General features: G+C 38.6%; 1 protein-coding gene across 4 annotated transcripts in view; it reads right to left on the reverse strand.

The window, feature by feature from the left end:
- Positions 1-1,696: 1,696 nt before the first annotated feature.
- ORC3 (origin recognition complex subunit 3) overlaps positions 1,697-20,591 on the reverse strand; it is a 68,981-nt gene continuing 50,086 nt past the window's right edge. For 2 of the 4 annotated variants that reach the window (XM_070376613.1, XM_005902893.2), the window contains exons 14-20: positions 13,519-13,652; positions 10,359-10,438; positions 9,340-9,440; positions 5,355-5,496; positions 3,655-3,771; positions 2,626-2,705; positions 1,697-2,109 (exon numbers count right to left, since the gene is read on the reverse strand). In XM_070376613.1, the coding sequence (XP_070232714.1) occupies positions 2,004-2,109; positions 2,626-2,705; positions 3,655-3,771; positions 5,355-5,496; positions 9,340-9,440; positions 10,359-10,438; positions 13,519-13,652 (760 nt within the window). In that variant the 3' untranslated portion in view covers positions 1,697-2,003. Of the gene's footprint in view, positions 2,110-2,360; positions 2,384-2,593; positions 2,706-3,654; positions 3,772-5,354; positions 5,497-9,339; positions 9,441-10,358; positions 10,439-13,518; positions 13,653-20,591 lie in introns of those variants that run through there. The other 2 variants (XM_005902894.2, XM_070376614.1) reach the window with 2 other exon arrangements.

Below are 20,591 nucleotides of genomic sequence, written 5' to 3' on the forward strand. Positions count from 1 at the left end.
TTTTTAAACATTGTATAATTGTTCTTTGCTTTGATAGAATGCAGTGAGGGCAAAGATCTATGCTCACTGAAGTACTTATAAGTTGCTGCAACAGTGTCCCATGATACATGCTCAATAAATAATTTGTGAACAAATCAATCACACATTCTTTACCTAGATTTTACCAACCATAGTCAAAAATGAAACATGATTGAGGGCACATCTGACTGAAGGGGAATGGCTAGAAATACTGAGGAAAAAATAGTGACCTAGGTGTTGTGAAGATACATTGGAAAATGTCACACAACAGAAATCTAGTCTTTGATTATGTCCATGATCTGCTCTGCTCTATGCCTCATTTCAGGGACCCCTAGATGACCCCTAGAAGTTCTGCCTCTAACACATGGATTCCAAGGTGTCAAAAGCCTCTTGTGTTTATACATTCATTTGCATCATGAATTCCTTAATTTCCAAGCTGACAGCCCTTTGTGCATATGTACACGTGTTTCAATTCTGCTGAATAAGAAATCTAGCATCTTCTAAGATGAAGATAAGACATTTAATCTATCTGAACTAATGCAACTCTGGTAATTGTCTCAAGGCTTTGTTGGGCTAGACACTTTCTGCTCTGGCTTAGAATTTATTTTTTATTTCTGGTACCTTGGGATTTACTTTTCTTTTTAACCCTGGCAACATTATGACAATTTGTCTGGGGTACATTAGGAATGATGCCAAAGCTGAAACTCCAGTACTTTGGCCACCTCATGTGAAGAGTTGACTTGCTGGAAAAGAATGATGCTGGGAGGGATTGGGGGCAGGAGGAGAAGGGGACGACAGAGGAGGAGATGCCTGGATGGCATCACCGACTCGATGGACGTGAGTCTGAGTGAACTCCGGGAGTTGGTAATGGACAGGGAGGCCTGGCATGCTGCAATTCATGGGGTCGCAAAGAGTTGGACACGACTGAGTGACTGAACTGAACATTTCATCTAGCACTTAAAAGTTTTTGAAGCCGGAAGTGGAGAAGGCAGCGGTTATCCATTAATGTTATCTCAGCTCACCTTGTTGCCACAGGGCTAAGGAGCCCTTTATGCTTACATAATACCTCCTTTATACTCCAGAATTAATGAGGCTTAAGTTATATATTAAGTCTGTTTATATTAAATTTGTCCTCTAAACACACAGACCTAAAAGTACATAGTTCTGAGGTCTTCAACTATAATAGTCCTCACTGAATTTGGACTTTTTCCCTCCCAGTCATATTTGCATGGTAATTTTGGTATGTTAGTATACTTAAAGATACATCCCAGAATTCTCTTGGAACCAGGACATTAAATAATGAACTTGAGGTCTCTTTGTTTCACTATCTTGATTTGAATTCTTATTATGGAAGAGATTCAGGTGTCATTTCATCTGAGCCCTAAGGGTTGATGTGATTTGTAAAGATTTTTGAGGCTCTTTAAGACTCCATGATGGGTCAACGTAAAGTACAATATTTACTGTCATTTATCAGAAAGCCAAACAACTTGAGACTTTTTAAGCTGTAAGACTAAAGGAAATGGGGCAGTAGAGGCAGTTTTAGAACCTCTGGAGGGAGAGAAATAATCCTCTAGAATATTCATCTTATTACATAATTTACACAAGTGAAGAATACCAGTGCAAGAAACTGGTAGAACAAAAATAAGTATTAATACTATTAGATCAACTGCAGATCAACTGATTCTCTTAGATAAAGGAATTTATTACATTTATTATTCATGTTCAAGAACAATTTATTCATAATTTCTGCAGTGATATTCTGAGAAAGTTTCTAGTTGCGTGTTACTTGTTGGATTTCAAAATTCTCCAAAGGGGCTTTGATACATTCCTGTTTGGGGTTAACAGTCTACTTTTCTGTTTAAACATCACACAGGGATTCCACACTTCTCTTCTTGCCAGACAATCTTCTTTGAGCCGTGTGTAAACATGACTGGTCTTTTTCTCTTAGGCTAATTGTTATCTTTCTGGCTTCACTCGTTTGCTGTCTAGCAGCCTCCCCACGTTAGCCTTGCCACATGGTCAGTCTTCTGTTTGGTAGGCTTTATAAATCCCAAAAGTTCTAATTCAGAGACAGCTCTAATAAACCGAGCACTGGAGGCTATAGCTAAGGAAATTCACCACGTATTTCTGACCCAAAAAAAGGGAGTTAAAATCTCAGTGTTAAAACATTAGTTGGTGAGCTGAAGTACAGTTCAAATGCATACTACTAGATTAAACTATAACTCTTACTGGAAAACATTAAGTATAATTAGACTCTACTGTCAATAAGACACAAATGGAAAAGTGCTTACCACTTATCTAGTTCTCATCTTTCAAGGAGTATGGAAATTGCTTCCCTGCCAACTTCTTAAACTACATCAATAACCTAAGAAACATAGAGAATTCAATGATGACCATTCTGGGACATTTTTGGTGAACTTTGGAAAACGACCTTTATATAAGTTTTAGACCAAATAGTTTCAATTTGTCTCATTTTAAATTAGAAATAAGTATTAAGGAACAACTTATTCTGGTGTGGTATGGTTCTATCTCTAGTGTAGATCTGGAGAAACTATAAACTATTCTGCATGCTTACCTGGACGTTGTAGAATTGATTTAAAAGGATACTGGATAATTTCATTCCTTTCTTCTGAGGTTACAGAATTTGCATCCATTTTTTCAGCAGCTGTCACAACTGTTGCAAAAGCCTTTTGAGAGACAGGACAGAGGAAGATAAAATCTGCTGTTGTCAAACATCTTTTATTTTTTTGCACTTAAAGGCTCTGTATTTTTAAGCCAGGTCAAACATTGCTGCTGCTGGTAGCTACACATTTTTAAAAATTGTACCAAATTTCAGGGTCTCAGAACTACACTGATGATCACTTTAAATAAGTACACATTAAAAGAAAGTGGAATGGTTCCCGAATAATCTTATATTTCAGAGCACTAGGAAATGTGCAGAGAAAAACAAGAAATAAAAGTTGAGAAGCTGAAAAAGTTGAAAAGCATGAGGCTGTCCTGTATCCTCTACTCTCAACCTCCATCACCCAGGAAAATGCCTATTTTTCTTGGAAGCAACCAATTACCATATTTTTAAATAGTGACAAGACATACTTCAAATAGGGCCTTTAACAAAGTTAACTTCTAATATTCTGAAGAGGGAAAGAATAATTATTAAAGAATAATAACAGTTGTCCTTTGCCTTGCCAAGTATTCCTTGTACTTTCTGATTGTTAAATCTGTTGTATAGTTATTCCAATATTTTCTTTTCTTTCATCCAATAAGGGAAATGCTAGTTAATAATATACTGTTTCATCCTGTGGGATAACAGAACTGACCTCAACTGTTTAGCTTTTGTTAAACATACTAAAATGTACATGTACTTATTTTGACCTGGCAAGGACATAGCATTATTAACAGAATTAGTTTGGTTGAGGCGTTTGGGATCAGCGTTCTGGGGCTTGGGTGGAACTGCTGAGCAGTTAGGTGCCTTTTTGGAGAAACTTGCCAGGTGATTTATAATGTTTTCCAAACCAAAGACAGGCGACTGAGAAAGTAAGAGATGACTTCCAAAGTACCAAAAGTATAAAAGCAGCCCAAGAAAGGTGTCACGGTTGGTTAGACACACAGACAGCTTGCTCCTTCCCCCTGACCTACCTCCGACCAGTCCACAAGGTTGATTAGCCTGCTGCACTCCAGGTGCAGTTTGTATGCTATGCAGATGTCTGGGGCAACATTGGGAATGCAACCTTCTTCACTTCTCAGTGCTTCATTCTAAAAATAACAGTAAACTAAGATAACTACTTTTCAAAAATCATGAGGAACAAAATCACAAATTAATTAACCTGAAATTACTAAGCTAATAAATGAAGTCTTTGGTTTCCTTTATTTTGTGAGTTGTATTTATTCTCCAATAGTTAACTGGTTGTTGGTCAAAATCTCCCTAGCTCCTAGTCACTGGATGGATATTGCCAGGATCAAAAAACAGGAATATTTTTCATTTTCATCATTAATTATTATTCATCATATAAATAATTAATCATTTAAATCATACATTATTCATTACTGAGACTCTGATGCATTTCTGGTTTCCATAAAATTTTATCGAATTGTGGATTTTCAATAAACTGCCACTTCCAACACTGCTAATTACCTGAATTCTAGCAATTACTATACTGTACTAATAAATACCAACATACCACTACCAGGACTACAGGTTGTCGCTCAAAGAAGACTGTGTTGTCAGCATTGCAGATCCTATCCCCCACAAAACCATCAGTGTTTTTTCAACCTATTTGAAATTGATGGTTCTTATTAAGAAACAAAATCTCTTTCAAATATACACAAGTGAATTATATACTCCCCCAAACTTCTGAAATCACAACAGTTCTCTTCTGTGACTCGATACTAGCCAAAAAAAAAAGATGGATTTTGTAGAGTTTTAATTCGTGGCTTATATATAAAAATAATTGATATTCTGTGCCTTAAACATGAAATTATTCAATTACCCCACTACCGACATTACTGAAAACCATGATTTACACCTTCCTACTCAGCATTCTCTCACAATGCTTACTTAGCATGTTAGTTTGCGTGCCCTTTCAGATGGGAAACCAGTACATTAGAACTGTCTTCATATGTTTTATGGAGTCACTTCTTAAGTATCTTCTGTTGTAAGATTTCCAGGTGTTTGAGTTGATAACTTATTAACAAATTAGCAATTTAATATTAACTTAGCAAATTATCAACACATTATTTTATGTGTGTCTATAACAACTGACACTTTCAGCTTTCTGAAATGTTTAAAGTGATCATGTTACCTGTCATTGAACTCTTTGTTTAAAGAACAACCTGGAACTGGCAGATATGTCTGGAGTTTAGGAGTTTTATTTCCAGCAGATTGCTGGTGGCATCTACATTCAGTTTTGGAGATACTCTCAGGGTAGATCTTTCTTTGGTTTAAAATCCAAGATGAAATTGCAAAGTTTTTCTTTTTTCCATCAGAAATAATCATTTGGAATTTTAAAAGTAATTTCACTGAGTCACAAGGTTTGACCAATTATCTGCTGTTACATCTGTAAGAAGCCTTTCCCTTATTTTCAACTCAAGTTACTCCTATGGCCTGGTTTTATTACATGAAAGAGAAGACAATCACACATGATCAAAAGTTGATAGTGTTAGTTCACAGGCTTAGAAAAAAGCCCTCTAAAATCTAAAGGGTTTTTTAAAATATCTGAAAGAGGTACAACACTGAGCTGCCTGCTCCCTGCTCATTAGAACAGCAAATTTACACTATTTCTAAGTTACATAAAGCCTGGAATCTGAACTGAACTGTCAGAGAAATGTCCACTTCTTACCTTGAGGTAGTAATAGGGGTTGTTGAGTGCAGTGTGGAGGGCTATGCGAGGGGCGGCATTCAGGTGTTGGCGAAGGGTGTGGGCAGAGCTGAAGTACAGCGTCTCATGCAGAGGCTGGGTATCTGGAGGCAGGAGGTACTCTCTGAAACCATCAAGGTCAGGTATCAGCTTTTACATGAGCACAGGTTCATTTCAATATAGTATTTGTGTTACTCCTCTGTGGAGGACTGAGCAATTTACTTAAAAAACAAAATCAACAACAGCCAAAATAAGTATAAAATCCAGTGCAGCTGTCCTCAATTCTACCTCTTCCCTGTAATATTGTTTAAAACTTCTACTCTCTGGAGTAAAGGAAACTATATCTTAGTTCTGATTCAAATCTCTAGGAACAAATGTATACAAATTACATTTTTGCTCAAAATCTTTAAGGTAGCATTTCTTAAAGTGTCAATGAATACTTTCTTGAATTATTTAGGAAACATGTCATATTTCTTACCATAGCAAACATTTAACTCTTGGCAGTGTTAAACATAGGCCTCAGACCTGGAATTAAGAGTTTAGGAAATCTTTTTGGATCATGGAGATATCTCTCATATGAGAGATATATAAATATTCACATAAATATATTCACATAAATATATGTGAAGTTTTTATGTGTTAGAATTCCTCTTTATAGGCAGAAAAGGCTAAATTTTCACTTCAGAGTATTAAAAAAAATCACCTATCATTAAAATTTCAATTACTGAAAAAAAATCACTAATTTGAGATTCTTCTGTCTTATCTGACTAGGTAATAAACCAATTTTAATGAAATCTGAATTTTTTTTTAACAGCATTAAAAACTTCACTCTGAATATATATATAGTAAGTCTGTCAGCCAGTCTCAGCCATGAAAGTACATGGTTCCTGGGTGGCCCAGTGAGTTGCAAATCAGAATGGGGAAACTTTGGCATCCATAACCCAAAGGCAGAGTAATAAGTCACAAGCTCGATTAAAGCAGTTAATTCACAATGCCTTCATAAAGATTCCTGGGGTTTAGCCAGTCCTGTGCCTCAAGTATTTTGGTCACATGACACATTTGTATCAGCTCCTTTTCCCACCAGTGCAGGCAGAGCTAAGCAGCTTCTTCAGCCCATCCACCAGGGAAATTACTCTTCTTTCCGGTGTTCTGGCTTTCTTCCCTCCTGGAGAGGATAACACTGCCTAGAAAAATCCCACGACACTTGCTCCACCTGCGTGGTCTGGCTTTGAGGAAGAGAGGAGGCAGAGAGGGTCCAAACCATGTATATCACACCCCACCAACTCCATCCTGCCCATCTCAAGTGCCCCAGACCCCCTGCTCACTTCACTTCCAGATGCTGCTCCTTCTCAAGTCAACTGGATTAGGCGGTTTAGCTGTAGCCCTGGGAATGGTTTCTGTATGCCAGCTGCCTACCTGGATGGCTGGCTACCCAACTGTAATTTCCGACCATAAACTTTTCCTATCCCAATCTCAGGCTGTCCCCAATCATCATACATGATGGTTCATTAAAAGATCATGCTGGAGTCCCTACTCTGTAATAAGGACTGGAAATCTAACAAGGCAACCAAGTCAGGTCAATTTCAGAAAAGATACTGTCTCATATTTGTCTTTCTCTCCCTTTTTAAAATCCTTATATTTAATGTTTAGAGATTCACGTAATTACCAAGGTAGAGAAGGCGATGGCACCCCACTCCAGTACTCTTGCCTGGAAAATTCCATGGACGGAGGGGCCTGGTGGGCTGCAGTCCATGGGGTCGCTAGGAGTCAGTCATGACTGAGCAACTTCACTTTCACTTTTCACTTTCATGCACTGGAGAAGGAAATGGCAACCCACTCCAGTGTTCTTGCCTGGAGAATCCCAGGGACAGGGGAGCCTGGTGGGCTGCCATCTATGGGGTCACATAGAGTCGGACACGACTGAAGCGACTTAGCAGCAGCAGCAGCAACCAAGGAAGAAGACCTTTTCAGATGGGTATCTAAAGAACTTCCATCAGAGTCAAAATATTTGCCTGTATTTTGTTTCCACTGGACTATACATCACTACGTATTAGAATTCTTAATCCAAATACAAATATGGAGACTGGCACAGAAATCAGCAGTGAGTCTGGCACTGGAACTCTACATGATGCTCAGATCAGAGTCTACAAGCAAAAGAGGTGGTCTGAGGGGAACTGGTACGACCACTTTAGTATCCACAAGGGTTACAAAGCCGAAGCTTGATTTTGGTGAAAACAGTTAACTCAGTGGCAAGTTATTCTCATTTCTCAGTAGTTTCAGCAAGAGCTGCTCATGGTATACTAGGAACTCTCCTTGCTTCCTGGAGTCTAATGCTTGTTATTTATCTTTTAAGGACTTCTTTTCTCTAGAACTCCAAGCTCTGTGGTAAACATCTGTGGTGTGAGCCTTGGGGACAGTGTGGGGAAATGGAATGGGCCTTCTGTCAGATGTCAGCAGACTGGGGTTGTTTGACTTTCCACAGGTCACAACCTCTCTCTGGGCTTTAGCTGCCGCATGACTTGGTCCTGTTTAGCTCTAACATGCTACACAGTCCTAACCTCTTCCCTGCAGGGACACTCAATCTTGGGAAAGATAATAAATCCTGGTATGGAAATTTTTGTGATTTCACAACACAATCATGGTCAGTTTTATTTCAGTAACTACTCAGAAAGGTGAAAAGTCAGACATATTAATTAATCAAAGGTCATGAAAAGGGAATGGCTGGTTGGTTGCAGAGCCTACAATTTGGGATCTGTGGGAATTCAGAAAAGAACATGACATTCGACCTATAAATTATGCCATATTACACTGTAAAATTATTTTTAGCAACTACAATGGTCACAACTTGGGAAAAGAGAACGAGGCACGTGGGTCTAGAAACTATAAGCACGGGAAAGCCCGGTGGGGCAAGGTTAATTCTGTGAGTTCTCCAAGGTCGTTTTTAGCCAGGAGGTCACTTTAGCGTTGCACTGTATCACTTTTATGTGACACATTTCTCTCACTTTAACCTTCCTTTTGTCACACTTGGTTGATCCTTTTGACTTCTGTCCTGACATCAGTAATTTCTCCCCAGTGACCAGGAACAATGACTGCCCCACACAGTCCTGAAAATGGAACTGTTCACTTACAAGAGGGACAGGTAATTTATCAGAAAACCACTCTTCATCTTCAATAGCTGAATTGCTTTTTTAGTACTTGATTCTATTCAGTACCCAGTCTGCTGCTGAGACTGAACTGCCATTAAAAAAACAGGATAAGCAATGATAATTGCTTTTCCTACTTTTAAACTATTTGTTTTATTTTTAAGACTTCTCATTTTTTTTTCTAGATGGCATGTCCCAACTGCAGGTTAGGTAGGTGATTTTACAGAGCTGGCTTTTGGGAAATCCAAACTCAGAATGATTTGAGTTTCTCAAGAAAGGGATCATCTTAAAATACAGGTTGGAGTAGTGTACTTCTAAACGGACTCTGAGTGCGTTTCTCACTATACACTGGTGCTGACATGATCATGAGCTGCACTGGTCTCCCTTAGAAACCTTCACTCAGAATAAAATAGGGCATTATGGCTGGGCTGGGCTGGGTTGTCTGTTTTCTGGGCTTGGCTGAGATCCAGCATGCTCTGAGCAAAGACACAACAAGGATAAAGCACAATGAAAACACCTTGTTACTAGAAAGGAGAAAAATCCTTTTCTATTTCCAACCCCACTTCCCCTCTCCCCCGTCAGCATAATGAACCAGGTTAAATTTAAGCCTGTATTCTATTCAAGAATGAACTAAGTCATCTGGTTAGCTGCTTTAATAAGGATGGGAAAGGAATCAACATTACAAGTCTAAGCTGCATGGAGGGACTTGAGAAGCATAAAGCCTAAACCGGAAGAGTTCCGCACTGGCTGAAGACAACTATCACACCAGTGTCATTTGGGCAAGAAGCCTGATTTCTAGCTCTGCTGAGCAACAATAAACTCACCTCACCAGACTGTCAACGAAGCTCACAACTTGTTCTCTGAGGACTTCAAACTTGGTCTGCCTCTTACTGGTACTTCTTAACTCCTTCATTTCCAGTAAGGACTGTGGAGGAAAGAACAGACCTATGGTGATTCTGAGACAGGAAGCCCCTCAGAGGGGGAGCTCTGTTGCTCAGGCAGAAGCAGTCAATGCCCTTCCATATGACGGGGTGTACAGAAACAGAACCAAATCAAGATGGGTTGTGTTTATCTGTCATCTTTAAGAACTGGGAAGAATCTCTCCTCCTAGGCGTAGGAAAAAACATCAAGTGACTTTTCAGGGAATGAGGAGATGGGCAGTTTACTTCATTACTATGTTATATGCCAGTGCGCTCACTAGCCACAACTCTTTACTTCATTTAAGGAAAGGACTTCCAAGAAGAAGAAAAAATCCTTCTCTTTGCCATGTTAACAGGATGGGCTCCGTAAGTTTTGTTTTGCTTAGATTGGTATTTTATTCTACATGATCATAACTTGGTATCATGGTACAGAGAAGGTTCTTTATTTCGCCAACCAAGATCCTAAAGTGAGACCTATCTGAAAAAGGCTATATTGGACACACTGTATGAATCAATATACATTAAAAAATAAATAAATCAAGGAACATATATAACATTAATGAGTTAAATCTCTTTGGAATCTCAATTTGACCAAACTGAAAATCAAATACATCAGATAAATAATCAGATTTCTTTTTGCAACCATGTTCCCATTTTCCATTATTGATATTAATTAATTCTCTTTCTCCCTGAGGCTATCAGAACAGGTTCTATCTTTATTGGTTAGTAAGTTCCAGATTTCTACAAGGAGAATGAAGATAGCTATGGGGTAAACAGGATGTTCAATTTATAAGTGAGTTACAAAGTCTGCTTTGTTCCTAGCTGTGATTTTAAAATGAAAACAAAAACATCTGAGCAGAGCTAATCAAGAGCACACAGGAGCATCAGGGGATGTAGCTGGAAGGAAAAGAGAATGATCTGACCTTCTGAAGATGATAGAGGTCCGTCTTCTGAAGCCCTTTTGACTGTGACTGAGAAGTATCTTCTTCCTCTTTGGTTTCTGCTTTTAATACAAAACCGACATACAGCAGCTTGGGTAAATCCATTCAAGAGAACAAACATTTCTACTACTTCAAGGGGAATAAAGTTTCATCCTTTTTCTTTTTTTAATGTGGCAAGAGATCAAGGTTCCATCAGATAAATGATCTCTTCCAGAGACTGAGGGTCAATAAACATTACACAAGTTATGCTACAGAGAGGTCTTCAAAAAAAAGCAGCTACTGAATTTTAAAAATGTGACCACAATGAAAATAAACTCCTCCAAACAGGAAAATATTTTCCAAATGTTTGTGTTATTATAAATAGCTTTTAAAAAAAGTTAAACTGTATTTCTCTGACTATGCCATGATTGATGTAAACAAAACAACACCCTGGCAAACTTAGCCTCGATCTTCTGATGCACTATATTTGACATAATGCTGCTGCTGCTGCTGCTAAGTCGCTTCAGTCATGTCTGACTCTGTGCGACCCCATAGACGGCAGCTCACCAGGCTCCCCCGTCCCTGGGATTCTCCAGGCAAGAACACTGGAGTGGGTTGCCATGTCCTTCTCCAATGCATGAAAGTGAAAAGTGAAAGTGAAGTCGATCAGTCGTGTCCGACTCTTAGCAACCCCATGGACTGCAGCCTACCAGGCTCCTCCGCCCATGGGATTTTCCAGGCAAGAGTACTGGAGTGGGGTGCCACTGCCTTCTCTGGACATAATGCTGCTTACATCTAAAATGGCCAGTACATAAAAGTTTTGAGATAATCTACGAAAACACAAAATTCATCATGGTTCTTTAGCATAAGAAACAGAAAACTATATCTTGTAAAAGGTGTAGTTGTGTTTCTAAAGATCATGAAACTCTGAAAGCCTCTTCCTGGAGCAGGGCAGGTTTTGGAATCTCACACTTTCAAGGCTTATTTGGCCAAACCTAAGACGGAGGAGAAGGGGACGAAAGAGGATGAGATGGCTGGATGGCATCACGGACTCGATGGACGTGAGTTTGAGTGAACTCCGGGACATGGTGAGGGACAGGGAGGCCTGGCGTGCTGCAATTAATGGGGTCACAAAGAGTAGGACATGACTGAGCGACTGAACTGAACTGAATTGAAGATGCAGCTGGAGAATCTGCTTTGTTCTCAAACAATAAATTTCTTTTTAGCTAGTGATAATTCTTGGTTTAAGAAAGACATGATTTAAGGTTAGAACACCTAATAAACTCTTCATCTGATTTCAGTAACATGTTGCAGAGCCTTAAAAATAAATCTCATATGACACTCTCACCTACCAAACCCTCCAAATGTAATTTTAAACCTAAACTGTAAAACGTAATAACTGTCAAGGAACCAGAGATAGCATATAGTCAAATATTACTACTGGCCCAGTATGGGAAGGGAGGGTTAATTTCACTTCATTATTAACAACATGGCACTTTTAGAAATAGAGAAGTACATTTATTCAAGACATTGGTTTTGCTTCAACTTATAAAATTCTTCTGAAGAAGACTGTTATCTTAATTACCAACCTTCCCATTTCTAAAAGCCACATTCCTTTATTTAGTATTAGCACATCACAAGATTTGTTCACTAGCTTGTGTTACACAAATTCTAATTAACATGATTATATCTACAGTTTCATTTTACAAAAATCCAAGTCCAATTTTGTAAAAGATTAAAATTTAGCTAATTTATCTTATATTCTTCTAAGTCTTCTGTCCTATTTATATCTTTAAGGGTGGTCCCTCCCTGTCCTAGTGACCATAATTAGGTGGTGACTGTGAATTGGAGAGAAAAAAATAATGAGATGGTAGTTAAGAAATATGTGAGCTCTAGGCTGGATGCTATCCTGGCTAGCTCTGAGATCTCAATTCAGAGGATTATCTTCCTGGGCTTTAGTTTCTGTTGCAGCTGGACTCAATAATCTCTGTGATACCAGTTTTTAGTCCTTTACAATGTTTATGATTTGAAACTGGTTCAGCTCAGACTGTCATGCAAATGCAGTATAGAGCAATGCCTGAGCATGACCTGGAGGGAGCCCCTGTACTGTGGGGTGGCCCTCCAGTCAAATAGACTGGCTCTTTCATCTTCCACTGGCTTCAGCAAAAGCAGTTTCCTAAATCCAAAGGATTTAAAGACAAAGGAACACTTGCCAAACACAGGAAAAATTGGTAGAGACATTCTAAGTGAAATGTTTTCACCATGCCATGTCCAATCTATGTGCTTATACGCACCAGACTGCTTCTTTTCCCGAGGCTCCACTAAAATTTCCCTAAATAGGGGAAAATAAGAAGGACATAGTCATTTTGTTTTACCAAAGGAGTACCATACTTTAGTGCTAGAAATGGAGCAAGGGAAGAGCCCACAAAAAGTTAAACATCAGTATCAACTCATGGAGCCCCCTCAGAACAAAGAAGTCCTGGTGCATCAGAGCACAAGACAGGCTGCCTGCACACAAGCAGGCACTCCAGCATTCGGCAGACATACCAATTCCTGTGCAGATCACGCAAGATAAAGCAAACTGTGCCCTCCAACACTGAGGAACGCCAGGCTGCTGCAATTCATTGAGGATTGAGAGATTCAAGCTTTGTAAATCTGATTAAAGCAAACCTCAAGCATATTTTGGTAATCAGCATAGCAATGAGCCTCACTGCTGGGAAAGCAGTTCACAGCTATTAATTTTCAGGCTTACAAATAATTTATGCACTGTTTTTGAAATCTATAAAGAATCTGATGAAATGCTTAAGAAACAACATCTAAAAAGGAGTTCTTAATTATGATGCCCTTCTACTACCTCTTTTTTATTTCTCTTTGCTGCCTAATTTTTTTTTTAAAAGGTAAGTCCTCCAAACAGTGCATCTGGAGAAAGTAATATTTTTTCTTGCCCATTTGATAGTTTTCATTGTTTTAACCAAAGCTGGAAGAGAACCATTTGGCCTAGTTGTGGTTGTCAAAGATCTGCTATTCTGAGGCTTGGTATACTGATTGATCAAAAACTCATTATCTCTTCATCTCTCAGTGCATCAAAACACAGGGTTTTCCATTTTATTCTAGTCAAATCACTGTCATAGCCAGTAGAATTGGCAAGATATTATATTCTCACCGTCAAGGCTCTGAAACTGGGCCAGGAACTCCTCTATTTTCTTTGCTGTGTTGCCAAGCTCCTTTCCAGAAGAGGACTGAAAAAGCTTGAAACAGTTCTGAAGCATGGCCATCAGTTCATCCTTTGCCAACAACCTAGAACAGAATCCGTGACAAGAGATGTAATATAACTGGAAAATCAATATACTTAAAAAACAGTGCTTACATATTAAATGTTTCTGCTCAGAAGAAGACAGTGTAAAATCCTTTATTTGTAGCTACCAACTATTTTTGGAGAGACCTTCCTCAATGGATGTGATATTCAAAGTACTGCAAAGTACTCAGAAGAGTTCTCAACTTGAAAAATTGAAGCTCAACTTGGAAAATTTACAAAGATCTGGGTCTGTAGCCTGGCTCTGGCACTTGCTATTTTGTAATAAAGAACATGTTACTAAACATCTTTGATCCTTGGCTTCCTTGTCTCTAAAATGGAAACAGTAACTCACAAATTTCACAAGTGAGATGGAGCCTTAAGAATTCAATGAGAAGATGCAGCTGAAGATTAGCACAGTGCTTATTTATCACACAGTAGGCTTTGGAGGTTAGTTTTCCTTTCCTTCAGATTTAAAGGTAAATTAAGAGACAAGAAACATCCACTGAGGATATAACAACACATGCTAAATGAAAGCACATGTGAAATGACCAAAAAGTATATCAATGATTTCCTTATTACCAATTTGGCTAGGTTTTATATCTTCTATCAGCTTTATTAACACCAGTCAGTAAATCCACTGAACTTTAAACTGGAAGGCAATTGCGTTTTCTATAGCATAGGTAGAACGATTGTGCAACTCCTTCAAGTCCATAGAGAAAATCTTTGTTAGAAATAGAGAAGGGGACATTCCTGGTGGTATAGTGGGTAAGAATTCGCCTGCCAATTCAGGGGACACAGGTTCGATCCCTGGCCTGGGAAGACTGCACATGCCGTGGAGCAACTAAAGCCTGTGTTACTGAGTCCACCCTCCAGAGCCCACGAGCCGCAACTACTGAACCCTGTGTGTCTTAGAGCCCGTGCACCACAACAAAGAGAAGCCTCCACTTGCTGCAACTAGAAAGCCCATGCATAGCAATAAAGACCCAGCACAACCAAATTAAATAAAATGCAATTTTTTTTAAAGGAAACAGAGAAGAAACACATATTCTAAAATTAAGATCCTGTTTTCAGGGTCAGGTTTTCAGGTTACTTAGAGGATCTCTCCCCTAAGATCACAGTCAGTAACAGGATAGTGATTACCAGTTCTTAAATTAATCAGGAAAAAGCAGCCAAATTCAGAATCTGAGTGATTCTGTAAAAACTATCTTATGTTTGATATTTTCAAGATGAAAAATTAATTTTTCAAAATAAAAATTTAATATTACTAAGTTAGAGAAAAAGCTAAGTAGACTATGATTACCTAGAAATTAAGCTGATTACTTCAAGTAGAATTTAAACACAAACCAAAAACAAACAAACAAACAAACCCACCACAAAGACTCTAAAACAAAAACAAATGAAGAAAATAACCAATAAATGTAGAAACTGAGAGGGGTGGACAAAAAGCAAACTTTTTCCTCATCTTAAGAAAAATATCTCTTCTTCATTCTACAACAATGAAATAATTATCCAAAGTGTAACCTTTATCTGTGAATGAAAGGCAGTTAACAGGTCAAAGAAAACCAAGCCAACACATTAAAATCTTGATTACATTTAAGATTATTTAAAACTTCTGGCTTCCTATTGCCCAGACTATGAATCAAACTATGAAGACAAGAGAGTTAACTCAAAGTCAGACACACCTGAATAACCTGTCATCCCCGACCTTTAGCCCTACTCAGAAGGACAAGAGACTCAGGCAAGAGCTGCATTGCCAGGCTCCAAGTAATCACAGGCACTGGCTTGCTGGCAGGGCTGAGGAAATGCTGATGGAGGCAGAACCCATACCAGCAGCCCCTAAGGACTGACTAGCTTCTCAGGCCACAGGCAGCCACACCTCTTATCCCCGGGCAACTTACAAAACTGAATATTGAGGAGGGTAAACCCTATTATTCATCTTCAGGATGCAGGAAAAAATGGCATTGTGTCATACAATTTTGAAATCAAACTTTACTAGCCATAATTTTTAATATGACATTTGATTGGAAAGGGTGGCTCTTTCATCTCAGGTATAGAAGACTTCTAGAGATTTGGATACTTATTCCTCTTTTTATTCATAGTCAAAGACTCTGTTCCTATTGTTTCCAGAATAAGAAATGACCTTACACTTTCTTAAGTACTCCCAGGTTTAATAAAAAATAAGACCTGAAGTAACACTGATTAGAGCTAGCAATGTGATCAATCCAATAAAATTATTAATTAAAAATTTTCAATTCAGTTATTTTCATAAAATGAACCAACAAAGATACCTGCTATCATCGCTACTCTTCAACATCATTCTAGAATCTAGTCTACAACGAATTAAGAAAAAAGAAGCAAGTGGTACAAATATAAGCAAGGAAGATGAAATTTATTATTTGCGTATGATATGACTATAAGGTTAGAAAGTTTAAGAAAGCTACAAAAGTATTAAAGCATATAAAAGGGTGTCTGGATATAAGGTAAATACATATATGTGTGTATATGTACACACACATTAATATCTTATAGGTGAAAGTGAAAGTCCCTCAGTCATGTCTGAATCTTTGCGACCTCATGGACTATACAGTCCATGGAATTCTCCAGGCCAGAATACTAGAGTGGGTAGCCGTTCCCTTCTCCAGGGGATCTTCCCAACCCAGGGATCAAACCCAGGTCTCCTGCATTGTAGGCAGATTCTTTACCAGCTGAACCACAAGGGAAGCCTAACTATGGAAAAAAAGAGCAAGTTCAAAATGGCAACAAAAACTACAGAATGTTATAACAAATGTATAAGACATAGCAAAATATTAAAATCCTGAATAGACATTTTCAGTTCTAACCTTCAATACTGTAAATAAATAAATTCATTCCAAATTAATCCACATTTCAACACTTTCTGAAACAAAATTCCAGTGGGCATATTTTAAAAGCCTAAAGAAACAGTCTAAAATTTATCTAGAAAAAAAATTCATGTTCCTACAACTGAGGAACAATGTTTGTATACTTCAGTATGTGTAGCAGGGCTACTAATATATCAAAAGGGATACATTACAGTGATTAAAGTCAGATGGTACTTTGTACAGTAAGAGACCAACAGAATGAAATAAGGGTCTAGAAAGAGAGGTATATATGAGAATTCGGTACATCACATAATGGTAGCACTTCAAATCAGTGGGGAAGAGATGGGGAGTATTAGAAATAACTAGCTTGAAAAAAACTGACCACTACCCTCAGCATTTTTCAGAAAGAATAAAAATGTGAATGCGGTGTGAGAAGTGGGGAAAGAACTATTCCATCAATCATGAAATGCTAGAAGAAAAAAAGAAAGCTTTTTAAGTCTGATAATATCCAGCATCAGCAAAGGTGTGGGGAAACACTGATACACTGCTGGTGCAAGTGTACTTTAATACAATTGTGTTTATATTCTGGACTCAAAAATTCTATGTGTGTACTTTGTGAAAATAATTATACTAATGTGCAAACACAAACTCACCCTCAGTGATAACTGTAATAGATAATTATAAACAACCTAAACATATATCAAACAAGGGACTAATAAAATCAAGTGCTACACTTTCAAAACAAGGGATCCTATATAGCAGTGATAAACAGTGAAGTAACGCAAGTGATGACAACTAATATTTCTAAGCACACATAACCAGGCATCATTTGATCTCCACAACACTGTATGATACAAATACTATTATTATTATCATGTTAAGAAATGAGAAAACAGAGGCACAGAAAACTTGGGCAACTTGTTCAGAGTCTGGTAACTGGCAAGCTGGGATCTGAACCTAGTCTGGCTTGGCATCTATGCTTTTACCAATGATATTATAGAAGCACCTTAAGTAGAATATTAGGTGCAAAACAAGTAACTGCAACGACAAAAACCAACCAGACGAATCCAAAAAACAAAAAACAATCCAAGCTGTGGAACACTGTATATAGTACGACTTAACATGTTTGTACCAGGAAAAATCTCAAAGTACAAAAAGCCACCAGCAAATGACTGGCTTTCAGAGATATATAACACAAGCATTAATGTCAGAAAAGTGTTATGTTCTCATTTAAATTACTTGCCACACAAGTGGAAGGAGGGAACAAGAAGCAGAAGATGAAATCAGAGAGAGGTAATGGGGGGCTAAATCACGCAGGGTCACTGTATAGACTGCAGTTTTGCTGAGTGCAAATGGGAGTTTTGAGCAAAGGAGGGACATTATCTGACTGTATTTCATCTCATGTCATCTCATTTCGTTTTCTGGCCACACCATTCCACCTGCGGGATCTTAGTTCCCTGACCAGGGATTGAACCCAGGCCCTGACACTGTAAGTACAAAATCCTAACTCCTGGACTGCCAGGAAATGTCCTTATCTGGCATATTTTAAAAGGATTATTCTGACTTCTATTTTGAGAAAAGCCTGGAAGGGAGCATGCATTGAAGCAAGGAAGTCAGTTAGGAGGTGATGGCAATAATCCAAACGAGAGATGACAGTGACTTGGACAGTGGTGGTACTAATGGGAAAGGTGTTAAGAAGAGGTTTGGTTCTTGAAATATTTTGAAGGCAGAATGCAAGTTTTCAGCTTTGAACAATTGGAAGGATAGAAAGAATGCGGCAAGATTCTAGGTTTCAAGGGAAAATCAGGCATTCAGTTCGAAACATGCTAATTCTGAGATATATACAGATATCCAAGTGGAGATGCAAATAGGTAGATGGACCTAAGAGTCTGACACACAGGAGAAAAGTGGGGGCTTTTGATTAAGCCCTGAGGGACTGCAATGTTAGAATGTTAGGGAGAAGAGAAATTACCAAAGAGGACTGAAGGGGAGGAGCATGCACTGAAGTATGAGGAAAACCAAAAGAATCTAGGCCCTAGAAAGTCATTAATGAGGAGTGATGAACTGTGTTAGATGATAATAGGTTAACGCAAATGAAGACAGAATTGACCATGAGACTTAGAAACATGAGGGTCGCTGGTGACCCTGACCAAAAGAGTGCGGAAACCAAATCAGCTACGGAGAGACTGAAGAGAAACTGGAGCAGTGTGATATGCTTCAAATTGTTGTGAATTCCATCTAGCATTTGCTTTCAAAGAAACAGAATAAAACTGAGAAGAAAATACTGTTGTCCTTACTGTATCTGTGGGGGATGGGTTCCAGGACTCCTGCAGATACAAAAATCTGAGGATGCTGGAATCCATTATATGGCACAGTATTTGCATATCTCCTATACATATCCTCCTAGATACTTTAAATTATCTCTAGATTACTTATAGAATCTAATACAATGTAAATGCTATGCACATAGTTGCAAATACAATATGAATACAAAGTAAATAGCTGCCAGTGCACAGTAAACTCATATGCATTTTCCCCCCTGCTTTTTGGAACTTTTTGGAATTTTAAAAAATATTTTCAACCTGTGGCTACTTGAATCCATGGATGTGGAACCTGCAGACATGGAGGACGAACTGTATCAAAAAGTTTGAAAGTCAGCACACCAGACCACTTTGAAGTAGGGGTCCCCAGCCTCCAAGACTCAATGTCTGATGATCTGAGGTGTACTAATAACAGAAATAAACTGCACGATAAATGCAATGTGCTTGAATCATCCTGAAACCATCCCCCTGACCCAACCCTGGATCCGTGGAAAAGTGGTCTGCCAAAAAACTGACCTCTGGTGGCAAAAAACGGTGGGGACCGCCACTTTAAAGAGAGGAAAAATAACACATCTAAGACAGGTCTCATTAGTGCTGAAAAAGCTATTCTGTCTTGAACCAACTTGATTAAGTGATTATATCACTTTTGGGTAAATGGTTCAAAAAAGGCTTGTGGTACTTAATGTGTTAAAAGTTCTATAGCTTGTTATTTAAAAAAAAAAATTTCCCTAAACTAAGACAGAGAATCATTTAGCAATCATAAGAGCAATCACCCTGAAGAGCATTGAGTGTTCTGCTTCATCATGCAGAAAGGCAGTAATTTCCGGTTAAGTACTAATTATATAAACGTCTGATTGAGAACAGGCTAGAGGAGAAACTGGTCAATATAAACGTCTGATTGAGAACAGGCTAGAGGAGAAACTGGTCAATCCATGGCTAACGCAAAGATCTTCTGAATAATGAGTTCTCAAGTTCTAGGCAGACACTACCAGCACAGTTTTGAAAAATATTCAAATATTCTAGACTCAAACCTGGAAGTACATCAACAAAGACTAGAAGAAAGCAAAACGAAAAGGCTTGCCAAAAACATACTCACAGAGACTGTCTTCTTCCAAGACAACACAACAAAGCAATCACATATGATGGTAACAAGTGAAATAAACCAAAATATGCCTAATTCCTTCTAAGCCTTGATATTTCATATTAGAGGTCACTTCCTCCAAGAAACAGAGGGTAACTGTCCAGTCTATTAGTTCCTTAGCGCACTAGACCATACCAACACAGGCCTTATTATCCTGTATTGTACCTGTCTATCTACTTATCCACCTTAATCTCCCTACTCAGCCAAGATTCAATGTGGGTAAGGACTAGGGTCATCACTGTCAAGAGGTCAGTGACTCGACATATGGAGTATTAAAAACAACATTTTTTGAATGGGTAAACAAGATAGTGGCCAAGCAGTAAAAAAGAAATTTCATGACCTCAGGTGAAGAATAATTTCTCTGTTTTCAAATTGGCTCCTGGAGGGAGCACCCTGAAGTCACGGGGCTCATGGAGCACCATGCTCTTTGTAGCTCAGATGGTAAAAAATCTGCCTGCAATGCAGGAGACCCAGGCTTGATTCCTGGGTCAGGAAGATCCCCTGGAGAAAGGAATGGCAACCCACTCCAGTATTTTGCCTGAAGAATCCCATGCACAGAGGAGCCTGGTGGGTTACAGTCCATGGGTTCATGAAGAGTCGGACATGACTGAGCGACCAACATTTTCACTTTCAAGCTTT

This window comes from Bos mutus, chromosome 9, assembly GCF_027580195.1.
Source record: "Bos mutus isolate GX-2022 chromosome 9, NWIPB_WYAK_1.1, whole genome shotgun sequence".
Classification (NCBI taxonomy): domain Eukaryota; kingdom Metazoa; phylum Chordata; class Mammalia; order Artiodactyla; family Bovidae; genus Bos; species Bos mutus.